Source organism: Monodelphis domestica, chromosome 4 (assembly GCF_027887165.1).
Source record: "Monodelphis domestica isolate mMonDom1 chromosome 4, mMonDom1.pri, whole genome shotgun sequence".
Lineage (NCBI taxonomy): Eukaryota > Metazoa > Chordata > Mammalia > Didelphimorphia > Didelphidae > Monodelphis > Monodelphis domestica.
The window spans coordinates 344,113,270-344,126,623 of NC_077230.1; the positions used below are offsets into that span (position 1 = coordinate 344,113,270).

The window sequence follows — 13,354 nt, forward strand, 5'->3', positions numbered from 1 at the left end:
GAGTCCAACCCTTGCCCGCATCATGAATCCTATCTTTAAGATTCCCCCAAATCATTCATGCTGCGTCTCCATAATAACTCCTGGGGAGGGGTTCCTAGGACAGCTCTCCATTAGAAAGTTTTGCCTTACTCGAATTGAAATCTGGCTTCAGTCCCACTGAGAAGAGTTTATTAACTGGTCAAAATCCAGACTTCTGGGTTCTTAACTGTCGAGAGTGCTGAACCCAGTTTGTTTTCCACCCATATATATTGCTAAATAAATCATTTGTCTGGGTACTACTCAGTTTTATTATTATTTATTATTTAACTTAACAATTTGTTGGTGTGTTTCCTAAAATGAGACACATACATCAGAACTACCCCCAACAGGACAGCTGGGTGGCTCAGTGGACTGAGAGCCAGGCCTAGAGATGGGAGGTCCTGGGTTCAAATGTGGCCTCAGACACTTCCCAGCTGTGTGACCCTGGGCAAGTCACTTTCCATGAGTCACACAGCCCCAGGCTTAGCACTCTATCTACTGAGCCACTTAGCTTTCCCACCATTAACTTGTTTTTAATGATTTTTTTTGAGGAAGTTGGTGGTACAATGGACATTAGAGCCAGGCCTGGAATCATGAAGACTCGAGGTCAAATCCAGCCTTAGATACTTCCTAGCTGTGTGCCCCTGGCCTAGCCCTTGCCACTCTTCTTCCTTGGAGCCAATACACAGTATTGATTCCAAGACTTTTAGGGGGGGAAAAAAACCTACCCCAGATGAGGTCCAACCAGGGCTGACAAGAATGACTTCCTCACTGTCTTCTCTCCAGATGGGAAGGGTTCTTTACCTTTTCACTGCCATGGATCCTTGGAGCAGTTTGGGGAGACCTAGCAACCCTTTTCAGAATCCTATAGCACCTACTATGTGCCAGGCCCTGCACTAAGTACTTTACAGATAGTGTCGCAACTCTGGGAGGTAGATGCTATTATCTTCATTTTACAGTTGAGGAAACTGAGGCAAACAGAGGACAAATAGCTTGCCAGGGACACACAACTAGGAAGTATCTAAAGCTGGATTCCAGGCCTGGCACTAATGTCCATTGTACCACCAGCTTCCTCAAAAATATTCATTAAAAACAAGTTAATGGTGGAACAGCTAAGTGGCTCAGTAGATAGAGTGCTAGGCCTGGGGCTGGGTGACCCAAGGAAAGTCACTGAATCCTATTTGCCTCAAGTCAAAAATGTTGCCTTAAGGAAAGAAAGAGGTCCAACTGATGGCTGAGGACTCCACCTGGCTTCTGTATCCTGCCTCTGCTATTTTGTTTTGTTGCAAGTTTTTGGCAAAGGCTAGTCTGGCAGTCTAAATTTGCTCCTGCCTGTTTCTCTCTCCTTTAATAACTGTTGTTGACCTTTCGATAGTGTGTTAAGTTTTTTTAATAAAGTTATTTTATTTTTACCAATTCCACGTAATAACAAATTTCCACATAAGTGTTCTGAAGTTATATGATCCAAATTGTCTCCCATCTGTAGTAGGCAAAGAAAGATTGCAAAATGATTCTGAAAAAAAAATCTGCAAAAAAAATTCATTTTGCAGAATCATTTTGCAATCTTTCTTTGCTTACTACACATCCTCCCTTCCCAGCACTGGCAAGCAATTCGATCTGGATTATCCATGCATTATCGTGCACGTTTTAAGTTTTACAGAGCATTTTACAAAAATGTTATCATTTGAACTGCACGAAACTTTATGAGGTAGGTCTGACAAGTATTATTCCCATTTTATAGGCGAGAAAATGAAGCATCCGGGAGGCTAAGGGATTCACCCTCAGGGTGGAGTTTAGACCCCAGGTCTACAGAGACTCCAAGATCAGCACTCTTCTCAATCTATCAGTCGCACCCAGAGCCCTCTCCCACGCTCCTACTAGCTCCGCCATCTTCTGTTCAGAGAACCCTCCAGTTTTGTCATTCCCCATCCCAAGGTCCCTCTCAGCTGGGACATTCACTGCTCCAAGAAAGCTTCCACCCCCAGCATTCCACATTCTGTCATGGTGGATTCTAAGACCATAAGCCCCAGTGGAGACGGCAGAGCTCTTTCTCTCATTCTTTCCCACTAGATGGCAATAGGAACCCTGTTCCCAGACCTCCCCACTTCCCCTTTGCTGGTGATCCATGAAGCAGTGCTAAGTCGCATCCCACGAGCCCGAGTGCTTGGCAGGAGGATGCTGGCCACGAAGCCATCTCCCCTGATTCCTTCATCCTGGCCCCAGACTCAGCCCTGAGCAAACACAGTCATTGGCTAGACTAGATAAGAGAGCGAGGATCACTCCATATCGATGAGAATGTTTAATTAAAAAGTATTGAATTGGGGGAAGCTGGGTAGCTCAGTGGATTGAGAGCCAGGCCTAGAGACAGGAGGTCCTGGGTTCAAATCTGGCCTCAGAAACTTCCTAGCTTTTAAGTATTGGATCCCATCAGATCTTGCTTTGTGACCCTCCAGGGTATCTCCACAAAATCAGCTAAAGGCATCTTAAAATAGAAAATTGTTTTTCCTCAATCCTTACTTTCCTTCTTAGAATCAATTCTATGTTATTAGTTCCTAGGCAGAAGTGCAGGGCAAGGGGGAGGGGGGGTTAAGTGACTTGCCCAGGGTCACACAGCTAGGAAGTATCTGAGGCCAGATTTGAACCTAGGACCCCCCATTTCTAAGCCTGGCATTCCATCCACTGAGCCATTGAGCTACCTCCAATAGAACTGTTCTTAATCTATTGCATCTAGGGAGAGTTGGGCAGATGTGGTCCAGAACTGACACCAGGTTGTAGGGAATTCCCCATCTCGACATCCCTCCCTCAAAGTGGAACACTTTACTTCCCCTTCTGGAATTCAAGGAAATGACACTCTTCACTGTCATCCCCAGAATCCTGAGCTTTCCTGGTCCCTTTACCAGTGTCTCTTGTCCCCTTGACCAGCGAGGGGACTAGCACAAAGATGAAGTCAAATGGAGCTTCTAGGACCCCCGGACAAAGAAATAAGACCATTCTTCTCCTACCCCAACCTATTAGTTCAACCCATTCAAGAAACATTTCCTCACTTATTTTATGCAGAGTGCTATGCCAGATTGGGGGGAAAGGGGGCACAAGTAACAACAACTGTAGGATTTAAATTAATGTCCAAAACTTCAAATATTATTTTTATAAAGTTTATTATCTGACAAAATAGAACCAAGTGACTAAGTTTTTCTACCTGCTCAGAATGCCCGCTCCACCAAAGCCTCAACAGGACAGAGACAGAGACAGAGAGAGAGACAGGGACCTCCACCCAATTTATATCCTGTCTACATCAGCATGTAACGACAGGAAGTGAGTGGTGTTCTGGGAATCGTAGTTTTTAGGGTAACAGATTCAAATTACACACAACATTTATTAAGCACCCAATATGTATTGAGAGATAATAGAAAAACAAAAGATTCAATTCTCATCCTCAGGGAGTTCACAGTCTAATCAGTGGAATGAGAATATGGTAACTACAGAAGAGGAGTACAAAGTGCCAAATAAAAATAAGAGGGCAGTGGGGAGGGAGGGGATCAGGGAGACTTCATGGATGAAGGGGCATCAGAATCACATTGCATCTTGGAGAATAAACAGGCTACCAGAAGATAGATAGATTATTTTTGTATTTCCCCCTGGGACCTAATACAAACTCTACAGTTATTCAGTCAACCCATATTTTTTCCTAGCTCCTCCTATGTACTCAGCAATGAGCTGCACACCAGACTTGATGGCTGCCTTATAGATGGTTGGAATAAATGCATGACTTAATTTTCTTCAACCATTTATAAAGCTCCTACTATGCACAGAATCCTATGCTTGACAGTTGGGGGAAATATAAAATTTGGGTAAAAGAGAGCCTCTCTGCCCTTTTGGCACTCACTGCCTAAAAATGAGGTTGCAGATTGTGAAATTTAGAGCTAGAAGGAACTTTATTGATCATCTACTCATTGTACAGATGAGGAAAATGAAACCTAGAAAGCAGGAACTTGTCCACGGTGCTGAAGTTAGTGGAAATAGGGCCTAAATACCCACTCTGCTTAAGCTGAGACAAAGGCCCAAGGCCCTGGATAGCCGAGGCAAAGAAAAGAGATCAGTCCCTATCACTCACGTGACCAAAATGGAGAAACAGTCTCAGGGCTCCTCCACACCAAGCACCGGGCTCCAACCACCACCTTCTCCCTCCACACAGGAAGTCCCCAGAACGCCTGAGCTGTCCTCTACCTCACTTCCTGTGTCTCACCTGTGCCAATGGTGGCTCTAGCTTAACCCAGGACCGCCCAGAGGTCTGTCCCCTTTGCACATGTCTGTTGAAGGCCATATTCTCAAATAATTAAATCTTGAGCTTTGCTGCAGCCCTTCCTAAATCCTGTTACCCTGAGCAGGGTGGAGATTGTAGTTTCCAAGACCTGATTCTGTTATTCCAAGTATCTCTATTGTTATTGATCAGGAAATAGCTAAATCCCATATTCTAAAGAATGATCTGAATAGGGTTGAGTAGTTTTGAAATTCACAGAAGTCAGGGAAAGTGGGGAAAGTCCTGGATTTAGAGTGAGAAGACCTGAGTTCAAATCCCACTCTTTTCCTTTCTCCTGTGATATTGAGCAAATCCCTTCTCTGACAAAGCCTTTCATTGGTTAAATGAATGCTGGCTGAATTCTATGACTCCTAAGGGCTCTTCCAGCTCTAATCCTATGAATTTATGCATGCTATAGATCTATAAATCCTCCTTTCTTCCTCAGTCTTTCCAATTCCTCCTGTTAGCCCTTTTCTTTTCAAAAGTGTCTGTTCCTCCTCCAGTCCTTTTAATTACTTCCTGGAAATGACAGAACTCACTTTTAATTAAGTTTGATCTGCATTATTAACAGTTTCTCCATCACTTTAAATCTAGGCAATAATTAAAAAAAAATAAATCAAGCCCTGATTTGCTGAAATTTTAACAATGGACAGGTCTGTTGGATCTAACGCCAGCACACCCTTTCTCCTGGTCCTTCCTAATGTTTTCTACTCTTAGGAGCCTCCCTTCCCCTTCTATCCCTTAAACCAGTGGTGACAAACTCAGTGAAAACAGAACCATTCAACCCTTCATAAGGATCCCTATGGGTGTATATTGACTTTGAAAACCACATGTTGGCATTATTTCTGTTTTATGGCATTTTTATGTATTGTTAAATATTTCCCAGTTACACTTTAATCTGGGTCAGGCCTCACTGGGGAGAAAGCAGTGTGGTTAACCAACACCTCTTCATGAACACCCCTGGGGTGCTTCTCCACCTCATATCTACCTCAATGATTCTACCCTTTGAGATCTCTCCCTCTCCTTCCCTTCTATCCCACTTTCAAATTCTCTTTCTCTCCCTGTGCGACCATTCCCTCCACTTCTACTTCTCTCCCCAACCCCAGGCTCTCTCTGTCCCCTTGACTCTAGCCCTCTTCAGAATTTCTCTATCTCTCTGTTCTCTTCAGAGTTTTGTAATGATTAAAATTATGAGGTTGATAGTAGCTTAATAACTTTATTAAATCAAAGTAGTAGTAGTCAAGAGAGGAAAAGGTAGGAAAGAGGTAAAGAGACACTTAGCTTTCTAATCTATTGGTTGCCATGCTGGGCCTGTGGCTAAACTCCAACAAGAGTTCCTTCAGCTCTCCACACTTCAACCAGAAGACCCCAAAGATTTCCTGGTCTCCCTTTATAAGCTCTTTTCTCCACTCACTCTCACATGTAACATCTCAGGAACCAATCATAGTTTCTTAATTTTTCTGGCACCGCCCAGGGGAGGTGATGTCTATGGAATCAGTTTCTGTCTCCCTGGTTCCTTGATTCTTTAACTTCCTTTCTCTGAGGCTCATCTATACCTGAATTTACTCAGTGGTCTTTGACCTCTGGGTTATTGAGAGTTGAAAAAGGTGACATAATGGAGAGAGAAATTTGCTTCTGACAGTCTCTCTCCTTCCCTGACCTTCCCTCCCCGTGACATGTGCTCTGAAAGTCTCTGGAGATAAACCACCTAATTCAGGGTCCCAACTGGCTTCTTGGCTCTTTCCCCTACTCAACTCTTCTTTTTTCTTTTTTTTTTTTAGCGCTTCTTATCTTAGAATCAATATGGCATATTGGTTCCAAGGCAGAGGAATGGTAAGGGCTAGGCAATGGTGGTTAAGTGACTTGCCCAGGGTCACCCAGCTAGGAAGTGTCTGAGACCAGATTTGAATCCAGAACCATGCCTGGCTCTCAATCCACTGAGCCACCTAGCTGTCTCTACTCTTCTCTTTACATAGATCTTGGTATCTTAGAGAACCATCGAATTTAAAACCATAAGGAGCTTTCAAGTTCTAGTCTGATGGCTTCACTCATTTTATATATGAGGAAACTGACATCCAGAAGGATTATAAGACTTGCCCAAGGTCCAACAACTAGAGCCAGGAGTTTTTCCATGACATCTTCTTGATGTATAGCTCTGATCATAGACCTCCTCAACTCAGAAGCCTTCCGTGGCTCTCCTTTGCCTGTAGGCTAAAAGATAAACTGATTCCAGCATTTAGGACCCTTGATAGTCTTTAGGCTATCTCTCCAGATGTGTCCCTTACTACTTGCTCTGTGAAATTAGAATCTGTTACCCTCAAAACCACGATTCCCAACACCCTACTCACTTCCTATCTTTCCTGCTGACATAGGCAGGGTATATATTCTGGGTAGTTCTGCCTCTCACTCTCTTTACTTCCTGTCGCGGCTTTGGTGGAGTGGGGATTTTTGAGCAGGTAGAAAAACTTAGTCCCATGGTTCTATTTTGTCAGTTGATAAACTTTAAAAATAATACTTGAAGTATTGGACATTAATTTAAATCTTACAACTCTCACATACTAAATAATAACCTAATGCCTTTACCACTGCAGGGAGAGGTGGAGGGAAGAAAGGGAGGTAGAAAATCAACACAATTATCAGATATTATTTCTATGTATAAGTGAAAAAGTAAATACATTTAAGTAATAATAATCACTTGGCGCTTTAAGGTTCAGAAAGACTTTACATATATTACCTTATTTGAATTATTGAATAAGGATGGGGTTGGGGGAACCCCAGCAAAATCCTAGAGACACGCCAGGCTGTGAAATGTCCAGTTTCTCTGGAACCAGAGTCCTTCCCCCTTCCCTGCTTCCCCCAGAGCCTGAGTATTGTGTCTCTGCCTCCTCCACCCCTCTTCTTCCCTGGCCCTAGTGCCTCCCTTTCACAAACACTTATATTAATTACCCTTTGTCTTTCTGCCTCCCAGAAATCAGCGATGGCGTAGAGAACACGGATGATCTCTCCATGTGTTCTGAGAATGGCTTTTCCAATGATGTCCTCACCCCCATGGAGCCCAAGACTCGCCCTGGCAGAGGAGGACGCTAACTCTGAAAGATCCAGTGGTCCCGGCCCACTCCCACCCTTCCAGCCCAGCATGGGCAGGGCCCCTGGGCCCCATGGCCTGGCCTGTAAATATGTAGAAAGCCCTCTGAGAGCTGGTGGTAAATGTAGGAAGCTGGGGTGCCAGGCAGAGGCCAGCAGAGGGTACCCCACGCAGGTCCCCAGATTGGCCCCAGTGATGAGCTCAGTGGGACACAGTTGTTGGGATGCCTTCCCCATCCCCCTCAGCTCTGCCCTCGCCCCCCACCAACCCTGTTAGGGTCCTCTCTGGTCAATCACCTCTTCCCTGTGTGTGTTCTGGATGGTCAGGAGGGAGAGCCAAACCGTCCTTGACGGCCCTTTTGGGAGGTGCTTGATTCCAGTCCTGCCGGGAGGAGGAGAGACCACGGCAGTCCCAGAGCCCAGCTGCTATGAAGATGGGGGCGGAGGGACTGAAGAGACCGAGCACCCCTTGTCAGCTCCCCATGGGGGAAGCTAAGAGGAAACCCCAGGCAGGAGCTAACTCTTCTCTCCCCATACCCAAGGCAGAGATGTTGCCTAGCTCCACTCTGCCACCACAAGGGAACTACAGTACAAGAGGGTTCAGTGGTTAGGGCTACCTGGGACTCTTTCAAACCACTGAGGGGACCATATGTGTGTGAGATGTCTGTCCGTGCGCATGAATGAAATTCAATTTTTTTTTTAATTTTTAAATATGGCCTACAAGGGCAATGGGCCCCGCTCTGGTGAGCCCCAAGACAACTCCTGTCACCGTGTAAATATTAAAGCACAAGTGACATCACTTCCTGGAGAATCTCTTTATTTAGCAAAATGTTCTGTTTCTTGTGTTCTCAGCCCATCTTGTGGCTAGCAGCAGAGGGCTGCCAGCATGGCAGAGGTGGAAGCGGGGAATGTTTAGCCTGGTAAAGAGAAGGCTTGTGGGGATGGATACTAGTTAACATTTATAGGGTGTATAGTGATTAAATCCATGGTTGGACTAAATATAAGAGAATGTGGTCGCCAATTTAAAAATTAATACAGTTCAAATCAAAATGACTTTTTAGCAGCTTTATTTACAAAAAAAGGTAGAGAGTGTGAATGGTAGAGAAATATAAAAAGAGGGTAAAGAAGTTATCTAACTTAACACACTAAATATTTGCTCTGGTGCCTGGCTCCACTCCAGCAAGGCTCATTAACCCCAGCCAGAGGGCCCAGTGATAAATTAAGTAAGGGTTTTACCCACTCAGCCTCCTCTGTGAGGAAGGCCTCTCTGGTGCTAATCTCTCCAGAAGCCAGGAAAGGAGGGTCGGCTTTTTTTCATTCACCCAATCTGAAGTCCAAAGGGAGAAGATCCAAGAACAGTCTTACCAGAAGCAGTTCAAGTCACCAGCCCCAGGTCCTTCACACTGAAGATTCAGGCCAAAGACCTCTTGGACAGGAAGTTCATCATCTTTTATAGTCCTTTTTTACGTCACTGCCTGTCCCTTCCTCCATTTTACAGGGACCAATTGCAGTCTTTAAATTTGCTTAGCATTGCCATGGGATCAGTCAGTTGCTTCTGGAGGTGTTTCTCACTTTAGTAAGAGGTTTGGGAACCTCCCCTACTTAATGTTAAGTTGGGATGTATTATCTTTTGGTTGATTCATTCAAAAATAAGGGGAGAGTCAATCCCATTTTCACAGATGATTTAAGATTTGAAAAGCACTTCACAAATTCTAATTTGATCCTTACTACTATCCTGGAAGGTAGGTGCTATTATTATCCCCATTTTACAGTAAGGCATCTGAGGTTAGCTAGGGTTGTGACTTGCCCAGGGTCATCACACAATTAGTAAGTGTCTGAGGTAAAATTTGAATACAGGTTTTCATGACTCTGGATCCAGCACATCATCCACTGAGCCAGCCAGCCACCTCCATAATTCTTAGCTCATATTTCATCAGTGAATCAATCAGCAACATTTTGTTAAATGCCTACCATGTGCCAGGCACTAGGGATACGAAGACAAAGTCCTGTCCTCAAGAAGCTCACATTCTGAAGGGAGACTGCATTTATAAGTTTAGGCAGAATTTATGTGAAATGAATTCAGAGTAGTTTGAGAAAGGGGTAATACATATAAAACCCAGTGGAATTACTTGTTGGCTACGGGGAAATGGAAAAATCTTCTAAATTAATTAAATAAACTTTAAAAGAAAAGAAAAAGGGAAAAAAGAAAAGGGTATTAGCAATTGGGATGGGGAAAGAGATCAGGAAAGGTTTCATGTAGGAAGTGATCCTTGAACCCTGATCTACTGACTCCAAATTCAGCAACCTTTCTACTAATATATAAGGGGGAAGAAAATGAGTTGGTGAATTAAAGGGAGAGTCAAAGGGCCTCAAAGCCATCAAAAGGGGAATGGCTTCTTTTTTGACTTGAAAGGATAAGAAGCTTTTATTTATACCCCCAGCCCTGACCCATTGTCCTTTTTCTTCCTACAGGGACCCCTCCAGATGGGTGGGAAAAGGAAGAGGAGAAAGGAGGGAGGAAAAGCATTTATTAAGCACCTACTCTATTCTAGGCACAAGGCTCAGTACTTTACAAATATTACCAGATTTGATGTGAAAGAGGTAGAGATGGGATAGAATAATTTTTTAACCTTTACCTTTTGTCTTAGAATTGATTACTGTGTATTGGTTCCAAAGCAGAAGAGAAGCCTCAGAGCTAGGCAATTGGGGTCAAGCAACTTGCCCACATATAGAAAGTGTCTACCAGATTTGAACCCAGAACCTTCTGTCTCTAGTCCTAGTTCTCTACCCACTGAGCCACCTAGCTGCTTTTCAAATAACTCATTTTGAAAGGAAAGAAACAAACCTGAGAAAAGGAAGGGATTGGGGGTCACCCAGCTAGCTATGAATGACAGAGAAGCCAGGCTCAATTAAAAAATCATGACTTGAATCCCAGAGGCAATAGTCTTTTTTGTCACCTCACCAGAGCTGCCTTCCAAATGAGTGATTTCCCAGTCTTTGAAGGGTCAGCCATAGCGGGGAAGCAGGACCAACATGGGTTAGAAAGGCCATATTCAGTATTAAATCTGGTGAAAAAATGATTTATAAATGACACCTGATCTCTGTGTTCTACTATCTTGAGGGATAGATGTATTCTGGGTAACCTCAGAGGGAACAACTGGGACCAGTAAGGGGTGGTGGAAAATGTACTCTTTGTGACCCCAGATAATGGGAAAGAGGAATATGGTCAGAGAGTCAATAAGCAAGGGATACAAGTGCAGAGAAACCCCCTATCCTCAAGAAGCTTAACATAGTTGGGGAAGACCAAAGGAAGCTTGGGGAGCAGGGCAAGGCAGAGAGAATCTTGAGAGGAATAAGGTAAGTTTCAACTCAATCTGGAAAAGTTCCTGCAACACAATGGCTGTCTGATGAAGTAGTGAGCATCATAGATCATTCTAGGTCCAAGCAAGGTAGAGATGGCCCAGACTAGGAAGCTATAAAAAGGGATTTTTGCACTGGGACACTGTTGGTCTAAACACCCTCTGAGGTCCCTCAGTTCTGTTTCCTCTGAAGGTTGGAGATGAGAGAGAAGTATTTTTTTACCCTATTCCCAATACTTTATTTTCTTAAAGAGGTTTATTTTTTATTTTATTTTTATTATGCAAAACACACTTCCATATTGGTCATTGTTGTAAGAGCGAAGTCATACATCACCAAAACCTCCAATAAAACAATAAATATACGGATGTGAAAAACGACTCCAACAGTTCTTTCTCTGGGGGTGGATAGCATTTCAGGATTGATCCAGATCATTGCTTTGCTGAGAGTAGCCAAGTTTTCACAGATAATAATCATCCAAGATTGCTGCTGCTGTGTACAATGTTCTCTCAGTTCTGTTTATTTCACTCTGCATTTGTTCATGCAGATCTTTCCAGTTTTTTCTGAAATCATCCTGCTTATTGATGGACATCCCCTCAATTGCCAATTCTTTGCCATCACAAAAAGAGCTGCTATAAATATTTTTACATAAATAGGTCCTTTCCCCTTTTTTATTATCTCTTGGGGATACAGACCCAGTAATGGTATCACTGAATCAAAGGGTATGTATGCACAATTTTATAGCCCTTTGGGCATAGTTCCAAATTGCATTTCTCTGATCAAGAGGGATTTGGAACATTTTTTCACATGATTATAGATAGTTTAGATTTTCTTCATCTGAAAATTGCTTGCTCATAACCTTTGACCATTTGTCAACTGGAGAATGGCTTATATTCTTATAAATTTGACTTCTCCATGAATTTGAAAAATTAGACCTTTATCAGAGACATTGGAAATATAACATTTTCCCAGTTTATTGTTCCCTTCTAATCTTGCTTACATTAGTTTTGTTTGTTTGTTTGTTTGTACAAAATCTTTTTAATTTAATAAAAATTATTCATTTTACATCTTATAGTACTCTTATCTCTTTGGTCATAAATTCATCCCTAGATGGAAGGGTTCTGGGTACTTCAATGACTCAACCTGCATTAATGAAAGACTAGCTAGTCTTCCTGGAGCCTGATTCTGTCTCTAGTGTTGGGTCAGGAAAATAGCTCTGGATCTCTCCCAAATATGACCCAGCTCTCAGTGGCCCTGGGGAACAAGGAGTGAGAGTTAAATGGAGAGAAAAGATTCCAGTCTTTCTTTGTCTCCATTAAGAAATAAGGTTTGGGGACAAATGAGCGGTTCAGTGGTTTGAAAATGAAAGGTCCTGAGTTCAAATCTGACCTCAGACACTTCCAAGTTGTATGACCTTGGCCAAGTCACTTAACCCCAACTGCCTACTCTTCTGCCTTAGAACTAATGCATAGTATTGATTCTAAGCCAGAAGGTAAGGGTTAAAAAAAAAAAGGAAGACAGCACTGCTCAGGGTATCCCAGGAGCCAACCAAAGACAATACATATTTTAATATAAATTCATATGACTAAAGGGAACTGAAGGACCAAGTTTAATTCCCTCATTTTATTTGCTTTTAAGAAAACAAAAAGCCAATGAGATGAAGATTATCTAATGTCAAATAAGTGATAAACCTCAGAGCAGAATTTAAACCCAGATTCATTCCAAATCTAGGGCACTTCCCAAATAGCCTCCTCTTTTCACCTCCTATCTGCCTCCCTTCTACCTCTCTGATGCTCTGCCCTCATCTCCCCACTCATGGAATTACGATGAGCCAAAGGACTTGGGTTCAGACCCTGATTCTTGCCCCTTCCTAGCTGTGTGATCCTGAGCTAGTCACTAGACTTTCTGTATCTCAGTTTTCTTTATCCCTAAAAATGAAGAGTTTAGACTGGATGGCTTCTGAAGTCCCTTTTTGGGTCTCAATCTGGACACCTTAGCTGTCATCTCATGCCTTATTTTTTTAAACCAAAGATCACATCTGCCTTAAGATCATGGGATTTAGAGCTGGAAGGAATATTAGAAAGCACCCCTTCCTTATTTTACAGGGGAGGAAATCGAGATACAAAGAAGTGAATGGATCTATCCAAGGCCATAGAGAGTACACAGCATAGCTGTTACTCCCTATGTTAGGACTCTCCATTCTCACCCCCAATCTCTTCAAAAGGTCCTCTTCTATCTACTATTCCTCTCCTTCAAACCCCAGCCTCCTCTTCCTTCCTAGGATCAGCTTAGGATTCTGGGATTTGGGGTGGTTTGGGGTGCCTCCAGCTTCACTGCTGGGCCCCAGGAGGAGGCTTGGAATCAATCAGTGGCCTTCTTTCCCTCTTCCTGCACCCAGTGACAGATTCAAAGATTATTTCACAAACATGTACAAACATAATCTAATCTGATACAGAGATGGCTTTAAGGATATAATTTCCAAGTGGACCTCAAGACCCAATCTAACCTTATTTCACATAGAAGGCTAACTAACTTGCCCAGAGTCACAGCTAAGTGTCAGAGGCTAGATTTGAACTCAGATCTTTCTTACTCCAGGTT

The 13,354-nt window shown here is 43.1% G+C and overlaps 1 protein-coding gene across 1 annotated transcript in view; it reads left to right on the forward strand.

The window, feature by feature from the left end:
• GDPD5 (glycerophosphodiester phosphodiesterase domain containing 5) overlaps nt 1-8,198 on the forward strand; it is an 82,129-nt gene extending 73,931 nt beyond the window's left edge. Inside the window, exon 16 of the mRNA XM_056826135.1 lies at nt 7,284-8,198. Coding sequence (XP_056682113.1) covers nt 7,284-7,402 — 119 coding nt within the window. The 3' untranslated portion in view covers nt 7,403-8,198. The remainder of the gene's footprint in view (nt 1-7,283) is intronic.
• The last annotated feature ends 5,156 nt before the right edge of the window (nt 8,199-13,354 follow it).